This window comes from Platalea leucorodia (assembly GCF_965183815.1).
Source record: "Platalea leucorodia genome assembly, chromosome: Z".
Classification (NCBI taxonomy): domain Eukaryota; kingdom Metazoa; phylum Chordata; class Aves; order Pelecaniformes; family Threskiornithidae; genus Platalea; species Platalea leucorodia.
In genome coordinates, this window is record NC_138858.1 from 10,007,183 (window position 1) to 10,024,624 (window position 17,442).

The window sequence follows — 17,442 nt, forward strand, 5'->3', positions numbered from 1 at the left end:
CTCTCCCTGTCAAGCATGAATAGTTTAAATCGTAGATTTATTTCTTCCTACAAAGTAAGTATATTTCAATAGCTTGACAGCTGGAGTTCATCTGACCTAAAACCCGGATGACTATATTTGGCCAGATGAGTCCTACCTCTCCAGTGACCCCAAAAGCAAGGCATTAACTACAAGATGATTCATTACCTTTGAAATTTAGGTATGGAGAAAAAAAAAAAATCTTTTGGTTTGCATGGGCCTGCCAGATGAATAATGCCCAGAAGCATTCTCAAGACAGTTACGTTGAAAACAAACAGAACCACAACTGGCAGCAATTTAAGGGTGTCTGCTGCCAGGGAAAATACCATCTGCAGTTAACTCCATCTTTGCCTCCCCACGCTTCAATAACACTTCTAGAGCTCTCGCAATCTGGCATATCAAACTGTTCTGTGCACTGCCCTCCTTACATAGTTAGCAAAGAGCTGCCCTAATCATGTCTCATATGGGTCAGACCCTTCTGGAAGGTGAGGCTAAGTTCTCCATAGCTCATCCTCCACTGACTGCAGGCTGAGCCTGCCCCTTTCCACATGGTAATGGATCTAATCAGCAGTTCTTGGTGCTTCTCCAACAGATCCCAGAAAGGCTGAAGCCTTACACAGATGGGACATGGTTAAGACAAAAATTCTGACCTCAGGCTGGTATTTTTTTGTAGTTTTAATAAGGGTAATAACACACAACCATTGAGGCACAAGTAAGGCAAGGGTACATGCCAGGTGGAAGCAGGAGGGAACGCACCAAAAAAAAAAAAAAGGGGGGGGGGGGAACACAAACAAAAAAGAAGCCCAAATGAACCCAAAACCCACCCCTTGAATTAAAAGTCCTAAGGTCTGTAGAAAGAATTTTAATTCATTGATCAAGTCAGTTGAAGATGCCATGTAGTAGAAGAGTAGAAAAAGGACTAACAGTCCTGAAGGGAAATGGGAATTGACCTCTACAGCTATGTTAGTTGATCACAGTAGTATACAAGACTTCTACACAGATTTTGAGGGATAAACTTTCAAGATAGAAATGGAATAAAGCAGCATGCTGACCACAAATAGAGCATACAAAAAAAAAAAAAGCAACTTTTTGCCAAAAGACATTTGATTTCTAGTTGGTGAATTGCAGGAAACTACATTTATCCAGACTTCACAGAATTGTTCAGTATAGCACTGTATGGGAAGTTACGAGTTATTTTAAGGCAGTACAATTAATACAGGAAAAATACAGCAGGACACAGATCAGCCAAAGAGCAACAATAATTGTATTTACAGAGGACACAGGCTGGAAGAAAGCTGTTTGTGTAATCCTTTGAGCACTGGATTCAGGTCTGTAATACTTTTCCTTGCATGACATAGGCAATAAAAAGAAGTGACAAGTGAAATATGCTGGGTGATGCTGGGCAGTATGTGGAATGCAGAGTAGAACTGAATGCTCAGAACTGCATTAATTGAAAGAATAGTAAGAAAAGTTAAATGGTACAAAGGGCAAGGGACAAATGCTGACCTCTTGTTCTTTTTGCCTGAAGAACACGATGCCTGACAACAGGACATCCCCACCCAACAGCCTAGACCTTGGCCTTTGTACTGAGTACAGGCACCCCATCTCCTCCCACCTGCCCCAAAAGCCCAGCCCAAGAGGGAAAGGAATAAAACACAGATGGAGCATGTAGGTGTATTGCCTGAAAGGGTTAGCTCCATTCTGTTCTTACAGGCTGAAGAGGAAGAGAGCTTGAGGAAGCTATTGCTATAGATTACTTCCTTTCCATGGCAAAGTTTACTGACAGCTGCTTAGAAACACAACCAACACCAGCATTTTCCAGTGTGGGCATCAACATTTTATTTTTTAAAAATGCAAAAACAAAGAATACATCATTATAGTGACTGGCAATGTATACAAAGTTACATATTTCAAGGAATTCACACATAAAAGAAACAGGCTTTGGAAGAGTTTCTCTAATGCAGTGGCATAGGACCTACAAATCATTTCACAACCGATACTGCTTGTTTCAAATACTCTGTAATAATATGGCATTGGGAGAGCCAGAGATCCCCTGAGATGCCAGCACTTCTAGCAGAGGATGAGCTTGACCTCAGTCCCTCAACCATGAGTTCCAGGGATACCCCAGTAATTCTGCAAGGTAGAAAAGGAAATGCTGCAACAACACAATGCCGTAATCTAAGGCCACTCCAGGAAAATCCAACAGTATCTCAAAGTATCCCCATATATCTTTAAATTAACTCATCTCAATCCTGGTATTTAGTAACAGCTTTAAGGAGTATATTTATATATAAATCTATCAAAAAAAACACACTATTGTGAAATTCACATGAACACACACAACTTTAGCAACAACATGTTTCCAGTGGAACTTGGATGTTAGCTGCTTGCAGTTTATATACAAAGCTGATTAATTAGAAAGGCTGCTACAGGGATCCAAGCTTGCTTTCCAGGTTAGCCCCTGGCTAGAACAAGGATTTCCTATGTGTTATCTTCTAAGAGTTGGCAATGTTCAAAATTGTGATTAGAATACCAGGGTGCAGTGGTTTGTAAACATTTTGTCTTAATATTAAAATCCAGTGCATTCTCACTCTCTGCTCTGACATTATGGATCAGCTGATTGATACAATGTTCTAGGAATTCATGGGAGATATAAAAAGTTTGGCCAACAAAAATCCTTTAGAAAAGTTCATTCCTGGTGCCAAGTTATTGACTTTAGAGCAACACCAAGCATGAATTTGATCCATACTAGAATCACAGGCAAATTTTTTCTGGGATGTAGGAATTTCCATTCCATGCTAGCAAAACAATTTAAGTTTTTCATGATCCCCACTCTACAGGGACACAGGTTTGGAGGGAAGCAGTTTGCCAAGCTCACAGGCAAGGCCAGCAACACAGCCCAAAAAGAACTTGATTCCTGAACAACTGGGCCATGTTGGAGGTGTTGGACAGCAATGCACACTTCCCTCCTGACTCCTACAGTCCTCAACCCCCTTCTACTAGGGAAAGACTACGTTATACTGGATTTGGGGAAAGGCTCACAGGAAAATGCCTAAAGCAAATGCATCAGGGATATACACAAAGAAAAAAAAGCTAGAATATCTTAAGACAGGAAAAAATCTCTTCCTGTTTTTCTTGAAGCTCTTCTTAACTCCTTCCTCCTCTTTGCCAGCTGCAGTCCTGAATAATGAATATCTGCCAGATCTGGGTGGCAGCTTCCTTAGACCCTTTCCTTATGCTTCACATTAGCCAGCTTGACTGTTTCCTGCTCAGAGGCAGGTGGAGAAGGCTCATCGTGACAACCGATCATCAGCTGATAGACCATCACTCCTGCAATGGCCCCAAGGAAAGGAGCAACAACTGGAACCCACCACCACTGTTTACCGGTCCTGGAAAATGAAAAGAAAATGCACAAGGTAAGAATGGCTGCCTATACATTAGGATATTCATGTTTGAATTTGGAACAATGCAAGGTCTGATTGTCTCCAAACATCACCATTTACTTGCAAAAGATAACAGTACCTGCATGTCCACAGTAATTTCCAAGGCAGATATTGCCCACCACTGCAAGTTCAGGTGACAAGCAATTCAGAACAGCTACTTCCAGGACTTCTAAGACTGTCTCTCCACCAAGAAAGGAGACAAGCAGTTGCAGTGCTTGAAATAGGCACCTTCAGTTCCCTCCCACTGCTTGCAGTAAAACATCCCTTGACAGCACATAGTCTGTAGTCCTCATGGCTCTCAGTTTACTCCAGTAACAACAAAATCCAAGTATAACAAATGCCCTGTATTTTCTACTGCTAAAATAATTATGATAGAGTGCTCAAGGTGCTCCTGAACTTCTCATGGATGCTCTTAAATTTCTCACTGATAACCAAGTTAGGTCATTTGCTCTCACTGCCGAGCTTCTACAATTTCTTAAGAAATCTGAGCAGAGCAAAGAGTGTCTTCAAAAAATGTTTATAAAATCCAAAGATATCTCATGGGTGCCAAGACTCTTTATGATGACAGGCCTACCACCTACTTGGATTTGTGATTTTTTTTCCCCTTCATGCACAAGGTTTTCGTTGGCAAGCACTTACCAGAACACTTCAGTGCCCCAGCCAGCAATGGCTGTGAAGAGACGAGGCCCAAAGTCCCTGGCAGGGTTGACAGCATAGCCAGAGTTGAAGCCCATGGAGGTTCCAATAACGAGGACAACAAAGCCAACTGTGAAAGCCTCCAGCCCCGTGGGGACAGGGTTGTTGTAGGGATCGACAATAGCCAAGACACAAACAATCAGGGAGGCTGTGCCAATGAACTGGGGAGGGAAGGGGAAGAAGTTAATTCAGATTAATCTTTTAACCAAATTATTTAACTTCTCTGAAGTACCATGCATTTAGGATTCATTCTCTAAACTGAAAGAACTGCACTAAGTCATCCCATGGCATTATCAGACCACAGTAGGCTGAGCACCCACGGGAATGGGAGAGTGGAACGTGCTCCCCCTAGCAGCCCACAGGCTCAATCAAGCCCACACCTTTTTCCCTGCCCACAGAAGAGCTATGAATAACTCTACAAGCAGCCAGAAAAGATGAAGACATGTTCCTGAATGTGCTTCCAACCTGCCACAGCTGGATGCCTGCTGTCCTTTTGTGGTTGACGGCAATTTTAAGGAGGACACAGTCACTTCCAACACCAACCACCACCCCACACCCAGTTGGCCTCTGGGTTGTGCAACAGCCACAGTAGTACAGTGGGAGTGAGGAAGAGTCATCCTTCTTCACGCTATCGTTCTTCAGGTGCTGAGGCCAAGTCGTATCCTTTTCACTGGTGTCCTGGCCAGTCTTATGCTAAGGGTGCTTTCTGGCTCTGCTCTTTCTATTGGCTAGTGAGATACCTGTGTCAGCTCTAAAAACCTTTCTGGATATCTTCTCTTTAAATTTCAATTCATCCTCTAACTAAGGGAGAGGCCCAGAACCACACCAAAAGATTCCTTTTCAAATGCACCTTCATCCTCCCAGCACCCTCTTACCTGGTCAAAGAATCCATTCACAACGTTCAGATGCTGAGATGGGTAGGTAGCAAAGATACCAGCAGTGCCATTCTGTCCTGTTACATACAGCTGGTTGCTGCCAAAAGCCCAGATGGCATCTGGGAAAAAGAAAAAAGAAAAGTAGAGAGGTCGGTCATTTTCCAACACGCATCAGAGAGGATCCTGATTGGAAGATGACCAATATGTAGACTCCACAGAGCCATGAATATTGAGACAGACTTCCCTGAGCACCCCATTGCTATGTATTGCAAAACCATCTGCTGTAGAGCACTCATTTGGAAACCTTGGGGTGTGATCCACCACAGCATTTTACCAATCAGGATCAGATGCAGATGGCCTGAGTCTCTGCTCCTAATATTTCTTGTTTACCAGGCACCAGGAAAGAGTTAGAGCCAAAAAGTAAATGCTAAGTGACTCCAAATCTCTCCCAAAAGGTACCCAAATGCCTGGGGTATCAGTCTTGGTGTCAAGACATGAGATACTGCTATGGATCTGATCTGCAGCAAACAGGATTTGGGCTGATCTTCCACTTTCCTCTAGGCCAATACACAATTATTTTCACCTCTCAGGGTTGCCTTGTAGAGCAATCAGCCCCCTTGCCTACCACTATGTAGAAGCTGGATAACTAACCTAGGTCGGCTGTCTTGATTCCCTCCATGGTTAGTGGAGAGAAAAAACAGTTTCTGAAGGTAGCTCTTCCATGGTTTAGGCAGCTAAGACAGGATTAACTCTTCTGAAGAGGAGACTTCAACCCACCAACTAGAAAGGTAACTGGTATTGAACTGGAGCCCTGATGTTTACAGAGATGAAGGTAGGTCCCCCTGCTTCTTTCTAAAGTGAAAAGCAGGTGGTACTAGTGCTGGGGTGGCAGTTGCCTCCTTTCAGGTGGAAGCTACAGTGACCCAGATGTTCTCCTCAGCTACAGGGACCACTGCTCCTATTGCTAGAAACAGACATCAGGAGGCAAACCCAGAGTCAAAATGTCACTCTGAATATCTGAGGAAGAGGAATTTCCAGCACAAAGGGTCAGGTCTTGCCCGCTGAATATTGCCGTGTGATGAAGAACATCACTCAGGAGGATTAGATGCATGAGGAACTGGATTTCTAGGATGCTTTCCAAGGTACAGAAACACTCTGATAAGGGCAGCAAAAACTGCTAGAAGTCCCACTGTTTGGAAGCTAACACAAGACAATGCAGAAGACATACATGGTGAAGTTTTTTTTTTTTTTTTTAAAAAAAAAACAAGAAGAATAAAAAGGGTCTGGAACAATGCAGATATAAAGTCTCCATAACTATTAGTGTTTCATCAGCATTTCCGAAAGGTCTGTTTTAATCCAGATAGTACCTACAAGAGGGGCCATCCAGTGGCCCATATTACAACGATCATTACTCAAGGACAAAGACTCACACATTGACAATGCTGGTTGGCCTTCAGATTGATATGAACCCATCATCATCATGAGAACATGAAAGCCCTCCCAGAAACACAGTGAGGAGGTTTCTCTCATCTCTGCCCTGCAAGAAAATGCTTCTCTCTGATTTGGGAACGAGCCTCCCTCCACTGAGTCATGAAGAACATCCATCTCACCTCAACAAACACAGAAAGTTTCTGCACTTACCATAGTACAGCCCAAAGACTATGCCAGCTCCCAGGAAAGCCCCCAGGGTTTGGGCCAGGGCATAAACTGGTAGCTTGATCCAGGGCTCCCGGGCCAAGAAGCACATGGCAAAGGTGACAGCTGGGTTCAGATGTCCACCTGCAGAGAGGCTGGTGGTTATTGCACTTTTACAGGCAGAATTTGTGTCCCAGAGATGAGCCAAGGGACACTGGTTTCCATACCAGTACCACATAGAAGCACAGCTATCTAGGCCTACACAATTGTCACAAGTGAAATCCAGCCCACATGGAGCCACAACATACCTGATACCTGTCCTGCGATCAAAATGCCGAGCGTCACAGCAAAGCCAAAGGCCAGGTTAACAGTCAAGAAACCTCCATGAGTCCCTCTGCTGAGCACAATCTGTGCAACGGAGCCGCAGCCAAACAGCTAGGAGAAGAAGAGATTGAAATTACCCTCTCTGTTTCACATCAGGACCAGTTGCTGACCAGTGCCTGCAACTGCTCCACTTACACTTGAATGCACCATCACAGCCCACCCATGACTCAAAGCCTTCAAAGTTTCAACCTTCAGTCAAAGTAACTGGATGTTATCTCCAGGGACACCAGGGAAGGCGAAAGGACACAGAAGAAGCCTATCTCCTGGCAGGGGTAAACAAAACCAGGGCCAAAATCAAAAGCAAGATCAGACCACAGTTCACATCTCCAGGAGACTGAAGGTCTTTATCCCACCATCTAATTTGCAGGTGGTAGGTGAGAAGAATCAGCCAAACAGCACCCTGGACCAAGGTATTTACAATGCAACAGTTCAGATGAGGGATCCGAGTACCTTATTGTTAAAAAGGCAAATTATTTGACACAGTAGCACATAGATTGGCAGAGTACAATTTTGCTAATGACTGGAAATACAGACATGACTGAAGGTCATCATATACAGCCTGACATTTATGGAGTCCTCCTTCAGGTGGCACTGGCTGACAGCAAGGAACAGGGACTGCCTCCTTGAGCTGAGGTACCTGCAGTTGTGCCAGCCCCAAGGTATGCTCTCTGCTGTGGGCCCTCTGAGCAGAGCCTGCGCCATCCCAAACCAGGCATATCCTTCCTATGGCAAAACCACGTAAAAGGATCAGGGCAACACAGCTGTCCTGTCTCTGCAGCACCAACATGGCACAGACACCATCAAGAAAAGTCCATATTCCACAGACAGCCTGCCACCAGCATATCCAGAGGCTTGGCCTTCTGTCCAAGATCAGGGGTGCACAAGTTGCTTCTGCTGGGTGATAAGGGGTGTTTCCTAGTAGCTAAGGGAGCCATGTGCCCTTGCTCAAAGACGTTTGCTCCAAATGGGTTATCCTTCTCTTCCCAACCACATCCAAAAGCCATCCCTCCTATGCTTACCCTTAACAAAACAGACCAGTTTCCCCTGGCAATTCAGTTCATCACTCATTCAGCTGGAGGCTTTCTGCCTGTCCAAGTCTCTCCACTACCCACTGTGTAATTTAAGGAGCCCTAATCCTAATCATCTGTATGCTTTTATCTTCCACTGACTCCACCTGAATTGATTCTTGGTGTATACCAGGGATTATCACATCAGCAGGTACTGAGAGCATCCTTAAACTAGGACAGGGATTACAGCTTGCTCCCGAGATCCTCAAATCCAGGGATAAAGGCTTGCCTTATTTATACTGACCACATGCCCATATCTACATACTCATCAAGACTTTCTGCTTCTGTGAACTCCATCATCCCAGAAATACTCAATTGCCACAGAAGCAGTATCTGCTCCTAGGGAATAAACCACCAAATGGGCACCAGGGGTGGCTCTCTTCACCTCTCCTGCCAATACTGGACATGCCCATAGAGCAACACACAATCCAGATCCAGGGCAAAGCCAAAACACACCTAACTCATCCCCTCCCATCCCCTTGACAAGTGATGAATCACTAATAAAGCAAACACTGCACTCAGCCTGCTGGGAAAGGAGCAGCCAGGTAGGCTGCAGGCTGACTCACGAGGTGGACACTGTGTACACAGGTGCCTCTTGACAAGGAGCCATGTCCCCAACACAGGACCTTGTGTAGAAAGAGCAAAGGAACCTGTAGAACTCATTAGTTAATGAGAAGGGACGTCCAGCACTGCTCTCTACTGGGTGCAGTCAGAACAGCCCCTTCAGTGTCCTAACCCTGAGCTGCCCAGATGGGAAACCATGGCAGAGAAGACACCCAGGCAGGTTTATTGTGCAGCAAACAGAGCCTTCATTCCCAGCTATGCCCAAACCACTGAGGGAAGCATAGCTCCAACTGAGCAAATAAATACTGGCTAATGACCAGGGTGACATCTGTTCCTTCCCTTACCCCAGAAGAGCCCCACCATGCTTTAGACAGAAGTTTGGAGAGAGTACTTGGCCATGGTGTTCACCTCTCTAATGCCACACAGCACACAGTCTGACCAGGGACAGGGTGAGCCCAGAGAAAGCTGCAATGGGCATCTGAGTTTGGCAGGGTTGGGTGCAGATTATTCCGATTGATGAAGGTATTTGTGTTATTCACTCTGAAAGAACTGGCAGTTCTGCAAGTGGATGGTGGTTGGCTCGTTAGTCACATACTTTTGGGTTGCAGAAACCACAGAGTAAAGTTCCCCCCCTCCACGCGTCTGTTCACCCACAAAGGTTTTCCCTTAACCTGGAGCAAGGCCAGATCTGCCATTTCTCAAGAAGTTGTTCCCCATTCTCCTCTCCCCCCATCCTACACCTCATAATAGCTCTCCAGCTTTTCCTCTATGAGAGTCTATGGGCCATGCAAAAACACCCCGGAGCCACTCCACAGGAGCATTGCAATTATTTATCAGATGAGCCCTGAGCACTATTTGGCTTAATTCAGCGTAACAGTAGAAAACTTGACCCTCAGCAGATAAAGAGTAAGGTGATATTTAGGGACAGGTTTGAACTTTGATATGCATGTGTGCAATTCCATCCTGCACCAGTGGAGTCCACTAAGCATGAATGTATATTTTCATGCATGACATCCACCCATGGCGTTTGACTTTCAGGAACCAGTTCAAATCATGCTCACCTGTGCTTTTGTGGCAAGTGGCTTGACATTAGAGTTTTGTTGTGGTAGTGGCTATTACAATTTTTAATCACACCATTTCCACTTCTGCTGTTTGCTAGTTTTCCTTCCAGTTCCTTTTCCCAGACCATATGAGACAGAAGACCCTCAGCATCCATTTTTTAAGTCTTCCTTTTCCAGTGCTCACAGAGAAACATTTAGGAGCAGCTAGCTTGAGTCAAAAGGCAAGGAAGGTCAAATAAAAGCAATTCAGCATTTACCCCAGTGGCTTTTAAGTCCATGCAATGGATGTAGAAGTTCTTAGTCAATATTACAGCACTATGGTCAGACACAGTGGTGCACACCCAAGGCAGAGATGACCCCTCACTCTTTATTTTAATAACCTGCCTCCAACACTTCTTTTTTTTCTTTTGTTAAAAAAAAAAAAAACAACAAAAAAAAAAACCCAGACATTACTGGAAGAACATCCCAGCCAACAGAAAGCCAGGTTAGTGCCTCACATGGCAGCATGTGCAGCAGTCAACTGTTATACCTCCATGATCCAATAGCCAAGTTCAAAAGCAGTTTTAAAGTGCTAATAAAATGATTGCAACAAAGCATTACTCTGATGTAGTAAAGCTACTCTCCTAGGAACTGAGGTCAATGCACCCATTAACCAGGTTAATGGAAGCATGCTCCCTAATTTCATCTTACTGGCTCTAGCAGATCTAATGGCTTTCCCTGCCAACAGGGAGGCTTCTCACTCCTCATCTGATCCAATTGATCCAGTTCCTTGCACTGTGAAAAATAACAAAATCCATGTCCTGCAGGATCTGAGTTGAACTAGTTCAAGGGTAGAGGGGTTGACAAACTCCAAAGCCTGTACAAGGGAGGGGACAGACAGAATCAGCAGCAAAACCAGGAAAAGGTAGCAGGCTGCTGGATGAAACTTCACACCTAGGGAAACCTTAAACTCTCTACGTCCAGGGCATGTCTTGAGACTGGCCATTTGGCTTTGTCCTCCAAGGGAAAAACACCTTGTCTCAAAGTCTGGGGACAAGAAAGCTCTGGAGCTTGTCAGGGCTGGTAGGAAAGGACCTCAGAAGACAAAAAAGTTGAAAAAGTTAATGAAGTGAGGCCACCTGAGTTTATATGCAGACCTTGTGAAAAGCAGCTCCATATGTGAACGTGGGAGAAAGGTAGTGCTCAGCACTCCCTTGCACAACAGCCAGGTTTCCTCCCTTGCTTGCCTCCTCTTTTCTTTGCTGGTGCTTTGTCATGTCTTCAGGTGCAACACAAAAGGCCTGGATGCATTTGGTTTTGGACTTCAAACAGACTGATCTCTAAATCAAGATGGGAAAGTTTTGCTGGCATAGCCCAGGAGGAGTGTTATTACCCGAGTTACAAATCTCTTCAGCCAGCAAATAAACCAGGGATTAGGCAAGGAGCCTGCTGTAAATCTACCCTAATCACCTCGGTGGATGGGAAAGGCTGGTCAGCCCTCCCTGAGCTCTGGTTAGTGGGGAAGATGCCAGAAGGGCAGTCAAATCAAAGGTCTACTCTGGAGGAAGAGACCCTGAGATATTGGTGGAAGATTTTAAGCATTAGACACACAAACGGACACCTCTCATCATATCAGAGTGGAACTATCCTACAGTCCCTTCAAGGAGGGAGGCTGGGAGGGAGAGGTCAGAGGACTATCACTTTACAGCCAGTTCAAAACAACCTCCCAACTCCCTCTCTGCAGCTCAATGCACAAAAGGGTTAAGGCACTGTAAGTCTCCCCCATGGCCTCTTGCTGCCCTTCCCAAGGAGCAGGACCCAGCTAGGTAGATCTGTAGACAGATCCATCCCCATTTCTTTTTCTGCTCAAGCAGCATGCAGAGATCTTCCTTGACTCCATGGCCCGTGCAGCCAGGACAACCTCCACCAGCCATAAAGGCAGTGCAAGGAACACCGTCATTTTTACCTTTCCCCAAAGCATCTCATGAACAACCAGACCGGTCATCATCTACAGTTTGCAAACCAAAGAGAAACATTAGATCGCACAGTCAGGCTTCTTGTTCAGCACAGCTGGAGCCAGTCTGGACAGAAGCAGCCCTACAAGGAAGGGCAGCAGCAGATGGTCTGTCATGTTACAGCTCTTTCTGCACCATGTGCTGTCCTGGAGCCAGGCAGGGCTGCAGGGCTCGAGAGATAAGAGGGTCTGAGGAAAGTTGTGCACACATACATCACATGCTACCACAACGCTGCACAAAGCTGGGGAGACGAGCAGCACTCAGCGCAAGAAACCTGAGCAACCATCAGCAGAGGAGGTGGGCATTAGAGAGGAAATTCACTATTTTAGTTTGTTCCTCCACACATACGGAAGCAAAAGCACTTATTCCGATATCCCTGGTATCCCTCAGATCAGGAGGCTTTAGTTCTTAGAAAGACCTGTCCTCCTGGGGGGGTTTTGGTCACAGGGTTGGGCACTGCTGGGGAAAAGCTGCCTTGCCACTGAGGGCAAGTCTTGGTGCCTGAACTGTCTTGTTTGTAGGAAGGAGAAACCTCCCTGCTCCTGCATGGGGACACCAAGAAGGGGCAGTTTTGGACAGTTAATGAAGAGCTTTGAGCTCTTCTGGTGGAAGAGGTGAGGGAGAGCAGCAGCACTGCCATTTCCCATGCCTCCACACCCAGCAGCACAGACCCTTTGCAGAGAAGAATCAGCAGTGCTCGACATGCTTGCAGCAAAGATTTCCAGCCCCTTTCAAATCCTAGCAAAGCATTAAAAAAAACCCAACATTTTAAATTTTTTTTTTAAAAAAAATAGTAAAATCACATTCTCCAAATGCAACAAGCTGGGTTCAAGCAAATCGGCAGAAAACAACAGTGACTGTGGGAATTCCCATGCTGCCCCAGATGGCTGCAGGATGAGCAGCAACATTAGCCTCTGCACTGCCAACAGTTAAACGAGGCTCCTTTCGCCTTGATCATCCTAACCACTTTGCTACTTTGGTTTCTGTGGTCTGCAGCACTCATACTCCAAAAAGCTCCCACCTGGCCACAAAGTCAAGACAGCCCTGATTGATTGAAAAGCAGTCAGGAATTGTTTTGTTCTTTCTTTGCGCCTCTACAGCAGCGAATCACAGTCAGTCCAACTTGGAAATCAGTTATAAACAGCAAGTTCCTTCTCCTGCAAATGTGAAAACCAAACAGAGCCAGTTTTGGTATTCACAGCCAGCCAAGCAAGGCAAACAGATCAAGTCTTTAAGGGAGGCACAGAGGCCTGCCACTGGAAATCTGGCTTTACTGAGTTGCCACAGTAATAACACAAACAGCAAGCAACTTGGAAAATGCCTTCAGCATTTGCATTGCTTAACTATTGCCAGCAAGAGGTGCTTCTGACATAGATATAAAGTTCAAACCTAAAGTACCACTCAGAAAATGCATTTTGAAGGGGAAAAAACCCCAGCCATTTTAATTATCAGAGGAAAGGTAGAATCAACATTACTAATCTTGTAACAGTAAGGACACTACCCGAAGACTAAAACCAAGTTGTGCAAGGTGCTGTACACAGCAAAAGCAGCTTGCAAGTAAAGAGCACCTCGCCTTTGCTCTATTCATGGCTTGGCTGCCTTAGTTGGATTATTTTTCTTATCTTAAAAAAAGAGGCACTATTTTGTTTTAACATTCTACTACCTTTACAACCTTCTTTAAAAATGAAAAAAATAAAATCAAGCACTGGGTTAATTCTTACAGGCAAAGAGGCTTTGCAGGGGTCTGAAATTGCTTTGCTCTAGAAGAGTTTGAGAGCACTGCAGTCGTTATGCAAGTGAAGGGGAGGAGGGAAGAAGCTGAAGCCATGCCAATACCCACGGTGGGACGTTTTACATTACACAGTGAAATTTAAAGTAAGCTGCAAACTTTAAACAGTCTCCTTCCCTTCAGCTCAGGAAGTTAATTTCCACATGAACAATATCAAACCTTAAATCCATCCCTAACATTGTTCAGTCAGTTCCATCTCCCATGAAGAAAATTTCATGGATCCCAGATCTTTCCTCAGGTATTTTATTGTCTGAAGCCCATAAGAGATATTTACCAGGCTCAAATGCAGCTAAATGCATGCACACCCAGCTCAGCCTGCTGGCAGGGTGGGCAGCAGGGACTTCTGCAAGGTACAGGGTGACAACCTCTCTCCTGGGACTGTCCAATTCAAACTACTACCGAGGCTATCTGAAAGGGGAAGACATCTTCAAAGCCTGTTTTAGGCAGGTGATATGATAAAAAGATGCAAAAGAACCTGGGTGGTAGGGAGAAAATTTTTTTTTTTTTTTTAGTAAAATGAATAGAATCTGTAAGTGTCATTTCATTAACAGAAGAATAGACTGGGACAGCTCCAAGGCAGGAGGGACTGACACCCAGCAGAGCCATACTGCAGGCTTGTTGCCCTGGAATCCACTTCCCTCTCTGTATACGCTGGTTTTGCCTGCTGACAACCCAGGAGCATTCACCAGGTTTGGGACTTTCCCATTTCTCCCACCAGCCCACCCCATCTTCTCCCACATGGACAGAGTACCCACAGCCCTCCATCCATTGCAGTGTTGCTGCAGGAGATCCCAAGTCACTTTTACAAGACCTATAAGATGGTGTTAAATGTACCACTAAAACCAGCATTTTCTTGCCCCCAGACACCAGCTCAGGAACTCCTGAAGGTGAGAGATCTGCTTGTACACTTACACACACACACACACACTTTAAAACACAGCAGATGTGGTTCTCCTGAGGACAAGGCATGTGTTGCCCACTTTTGCCAGTGTGTCATCCAGCCTGGCTGATGGGTCCCCATTACCACCCTCCTTTTGGAGTCTTTTTGTGATTGTGGACCAAACCCTTCCTTGGACTCTGAGCACATCCCAACTCCTCTTTGCTCCAGAAAGGCAAGGCTGTAGGGAAAAGTAATCTCTGTCACACCAGCTATTACAGTTGGGAGAAGGAACAATGTTTTTTGGATCACAAGCCCTTCTGAAAGCTCAGATCCACATGGCTAAAGGCTTGCCTTGTTTCTCCAGCAATATTAACTTAGTTAGCAGGAGACGTTATTCCTCCTTGCTTCAATCCTGAGACTAACTAACTGCAGCAACATCAGCGATTCACAGACAGCAACTTTCTACCTGTTAATCACTTTCCTATCAGTTTCTACCCACCTTAACCCCAAATAACCCTTCCCTGAAAAATCAACAGGACTTGTTTGCAAATCACCAGAGCTGGGTCACTCTGACAATACAGCCATTGCACTGTGCAAAGCTGCTTTCTTTTACAAGTGGTACCATTTTAGGGGGACTCAGGTGAGCCCCCTATCCTCCCACACAAGACCAGGTAGCCCCTTCTTCCTCATCAGAAAAGAATGTTATTTATTAAAGCATAAAAGAGTGCATAAGATTTGTGGCCTGTCAGGCAGTCCTGCTTTTTTGGATGCAGATGCCCAAAGCCCGATATCCTTATCCCAGTTCTGCTACACCAGTATTTGCTCCCCACTCCTCACACACAGTTGTCCTAGCTGTTTACACCTGCCTTTGACTTAAAAGCAAGCCAGGGCTGCTCAAAACATCTTCAAACTAAGTCACTTATACAGATATCCACCCCGCTTTATTACTTATATCTCATCTCTTTGGAAACCGAGCACTAAAACAGGCAGAATTATTCTGTTGCAATTCACCACTTAAAAGCACATTGGCTGGCAGCTCGGCACTGTCACACACATGGCAAGCACAAGCTCCAGATCAACCGCCAGCATGGACTGCTGTGGTGTTGTGCACCCTGCTGATAAGACCCTGGGGAACCTGCAGCCAAAAGCAAATGACTGCAACAGTTTAAATTCTGGCTACTTCTTTCTCCAAGGAAAACAAAGCGAGATGAGGAAAAACCTTTCACTTCCTCGGGTGATAACATTTGAAGTATTTCAGTGCCAAGAAGATATTCCAGGGCAGACAGAAAGGAAGTTTTGCATGATCTCTAGCAAAACACTTGCTGCTTGCACAGAGACTTTTTTGCTCCCTACACTTTGCAGGCACACGAAAGCCCACAAACACCCACCAAGCTTTGCAGAGCCCACCCTTTGACAGCAACGCTGAAGCTCATCTTGTGGCAACTTGCATGAACTTTTTTCCTGTGGATAAGGACTTCCCTAGTCCCCACAGGGCAGGTTGCACTGGAGCTGGGCTCGTGCCTGGTGCAAACCCTGGCAGCAGCGCAGCCCCTTCACCAGGACAATTTCGCCCTGCACCCAAGGGTTAGAGAGCATCCCCGCACCACAGCATAGACTCACCACCAGGATCAGTGTCCCCAGGCACTCAGCCAGCGCTTGCCGGACTAATTTGTTTCTGATCCTCAGGTGCTCCTCAATAGTAGCAAGAACGTCCTTCTGCCTCCCCATCACAGCAGCGGTGTCCTTCAAGCAGTGTCAGGGGGAAAAAGCAGCAGCTAACAAAGCCTCAGCAAAGTTTCTTCCTCAGCAGAGCTGCCTTTGCTTATAAATAAGTTCTTCGATGCCTGACACACCTCCTGGGTAACCACACCCCCTCCACCCTCTCTTCAAACCCAACTTATTTTTTTTCCCCCTCCTTTTCAGTGTGAGACAGAGTGGGTGGTTTTCTTAAATTTCTTTATTGCTTGCATATGTGAGCAAAGGATTCAGGAGTTTCAGAAGAAGGAATTAAATGTGACAAAGATGTCCTGCTCAAAACCCTGCTGTTTTCATCACTTACCACCTAAAACACGGAGCTCTATCTGCCCCTCTCCAGCTTCAGCTGAGACCCTAAAAGCTAAATGCATGGACTGAGCAGTGTCTTAACCCATTTGTGCAATCACAGTACCCTGCTTTCACCTTTCTTTCCCTCCCAAATACCCGCAGGATAGCAAAGTGATGAGTACCCCTGTGCTGATCCAGAGGCTGCAGTTGACTTTGCAGCAAAATCGTGGGGCAGGAGGGTTTGATCGCCCCGCACCTGTACTGTGGGCTGAGGCCAAGGCACCTCCTGACTCCAGCAATTACCCAGCTGAAGCTGGTGTCAAGAAGCAAGACCAGATCTCTCTCCATGAAAAGTGGCATCTGGGTCCAAACTCTTGTGTATTGTTAGTTTCTCTCTCCTTCCCAGGGCTTTGAGATAGCCTTTCCAGCCCAGTCCCTATGAAAGCTGTGAAGAAAAGCAGTGAGAGGTCCCAAGTGCAGAGCCAATCCCTCATCATAGGACCTTGATGAGGAGACCACTGACTCACTGAGCCTCGCAGGAACCAGCCCTTGCTGCCTTTTCATCCTCAGTAATGTCCTGTATCACCCTGGGATATGGGACGGTCTGAATGAAAGCTGTCCCAGTCCATACCATCTGGAGTGAGGGCTGCTAACAGGACACGTGCCACTCGTGGCATCTGGTTTCTGTTAAGTGAGTAGTAAAAATTCCCTGGGTTCTTTGACTCACATGGGCTTGATACAGAGCAGCAGGGCTGAATTTGCAGGACTGAAGGGCACCCCTTTCCTGGATTTGTTCCCCCACCTCCTCTGCAAAGCCACAGATACCCAGCTTTTCCTCTTCCCCTTGTTTAACCATCGACTTTCCTGTTGGAAAAGCAGAGCTTTTTAGTGCAGCGGTGAATGGGCCTTTATTTCATATGGAAACTGCAGCCAGCCTAAGAAGTAGAGTCAGGAATGTGGTTAAGAAAGCAATGATGTGTGAGGAATCAAATG

The 17,442-nt window shown here is 45.7% G+C and overlaps 1 protein-coding gene across 1 annotated transcript; it reads right to left on the reverse strand.

The window, feature by feature from the left end:
• Positions 1–1,854: 1,854 nt before the first annotated feature.
• On the reverse strand, positions 1,855–16,237 carry AQP3 (aquaporin 3 (Gill blood group)). The gene is made up of 6 exons (XM_082335933.1): positions 16,027–16,237; positions 6,976–7,102; positions 6,674–6,811; positions 5,033–5,151; positions 4,101–4,318; positions 1,855–3,407 (listed from the first exon to the last, which is right to left on the reverse strand). The coding sequence occupies exons 1-6, from the start codon at positions 16,132–16,134 to the stop codon at positions 3,239–3,241; spliced, it is 879 nt and encodes a 292-aa protein (XP_082192059.1). The 5' UTR covers positions 16,135–16,237; the 3' UTR covers positions 1,855–3,238.
• Between the last annotated feature and the right edge of the window lie 1,205 nt (positions 16,238–17,442).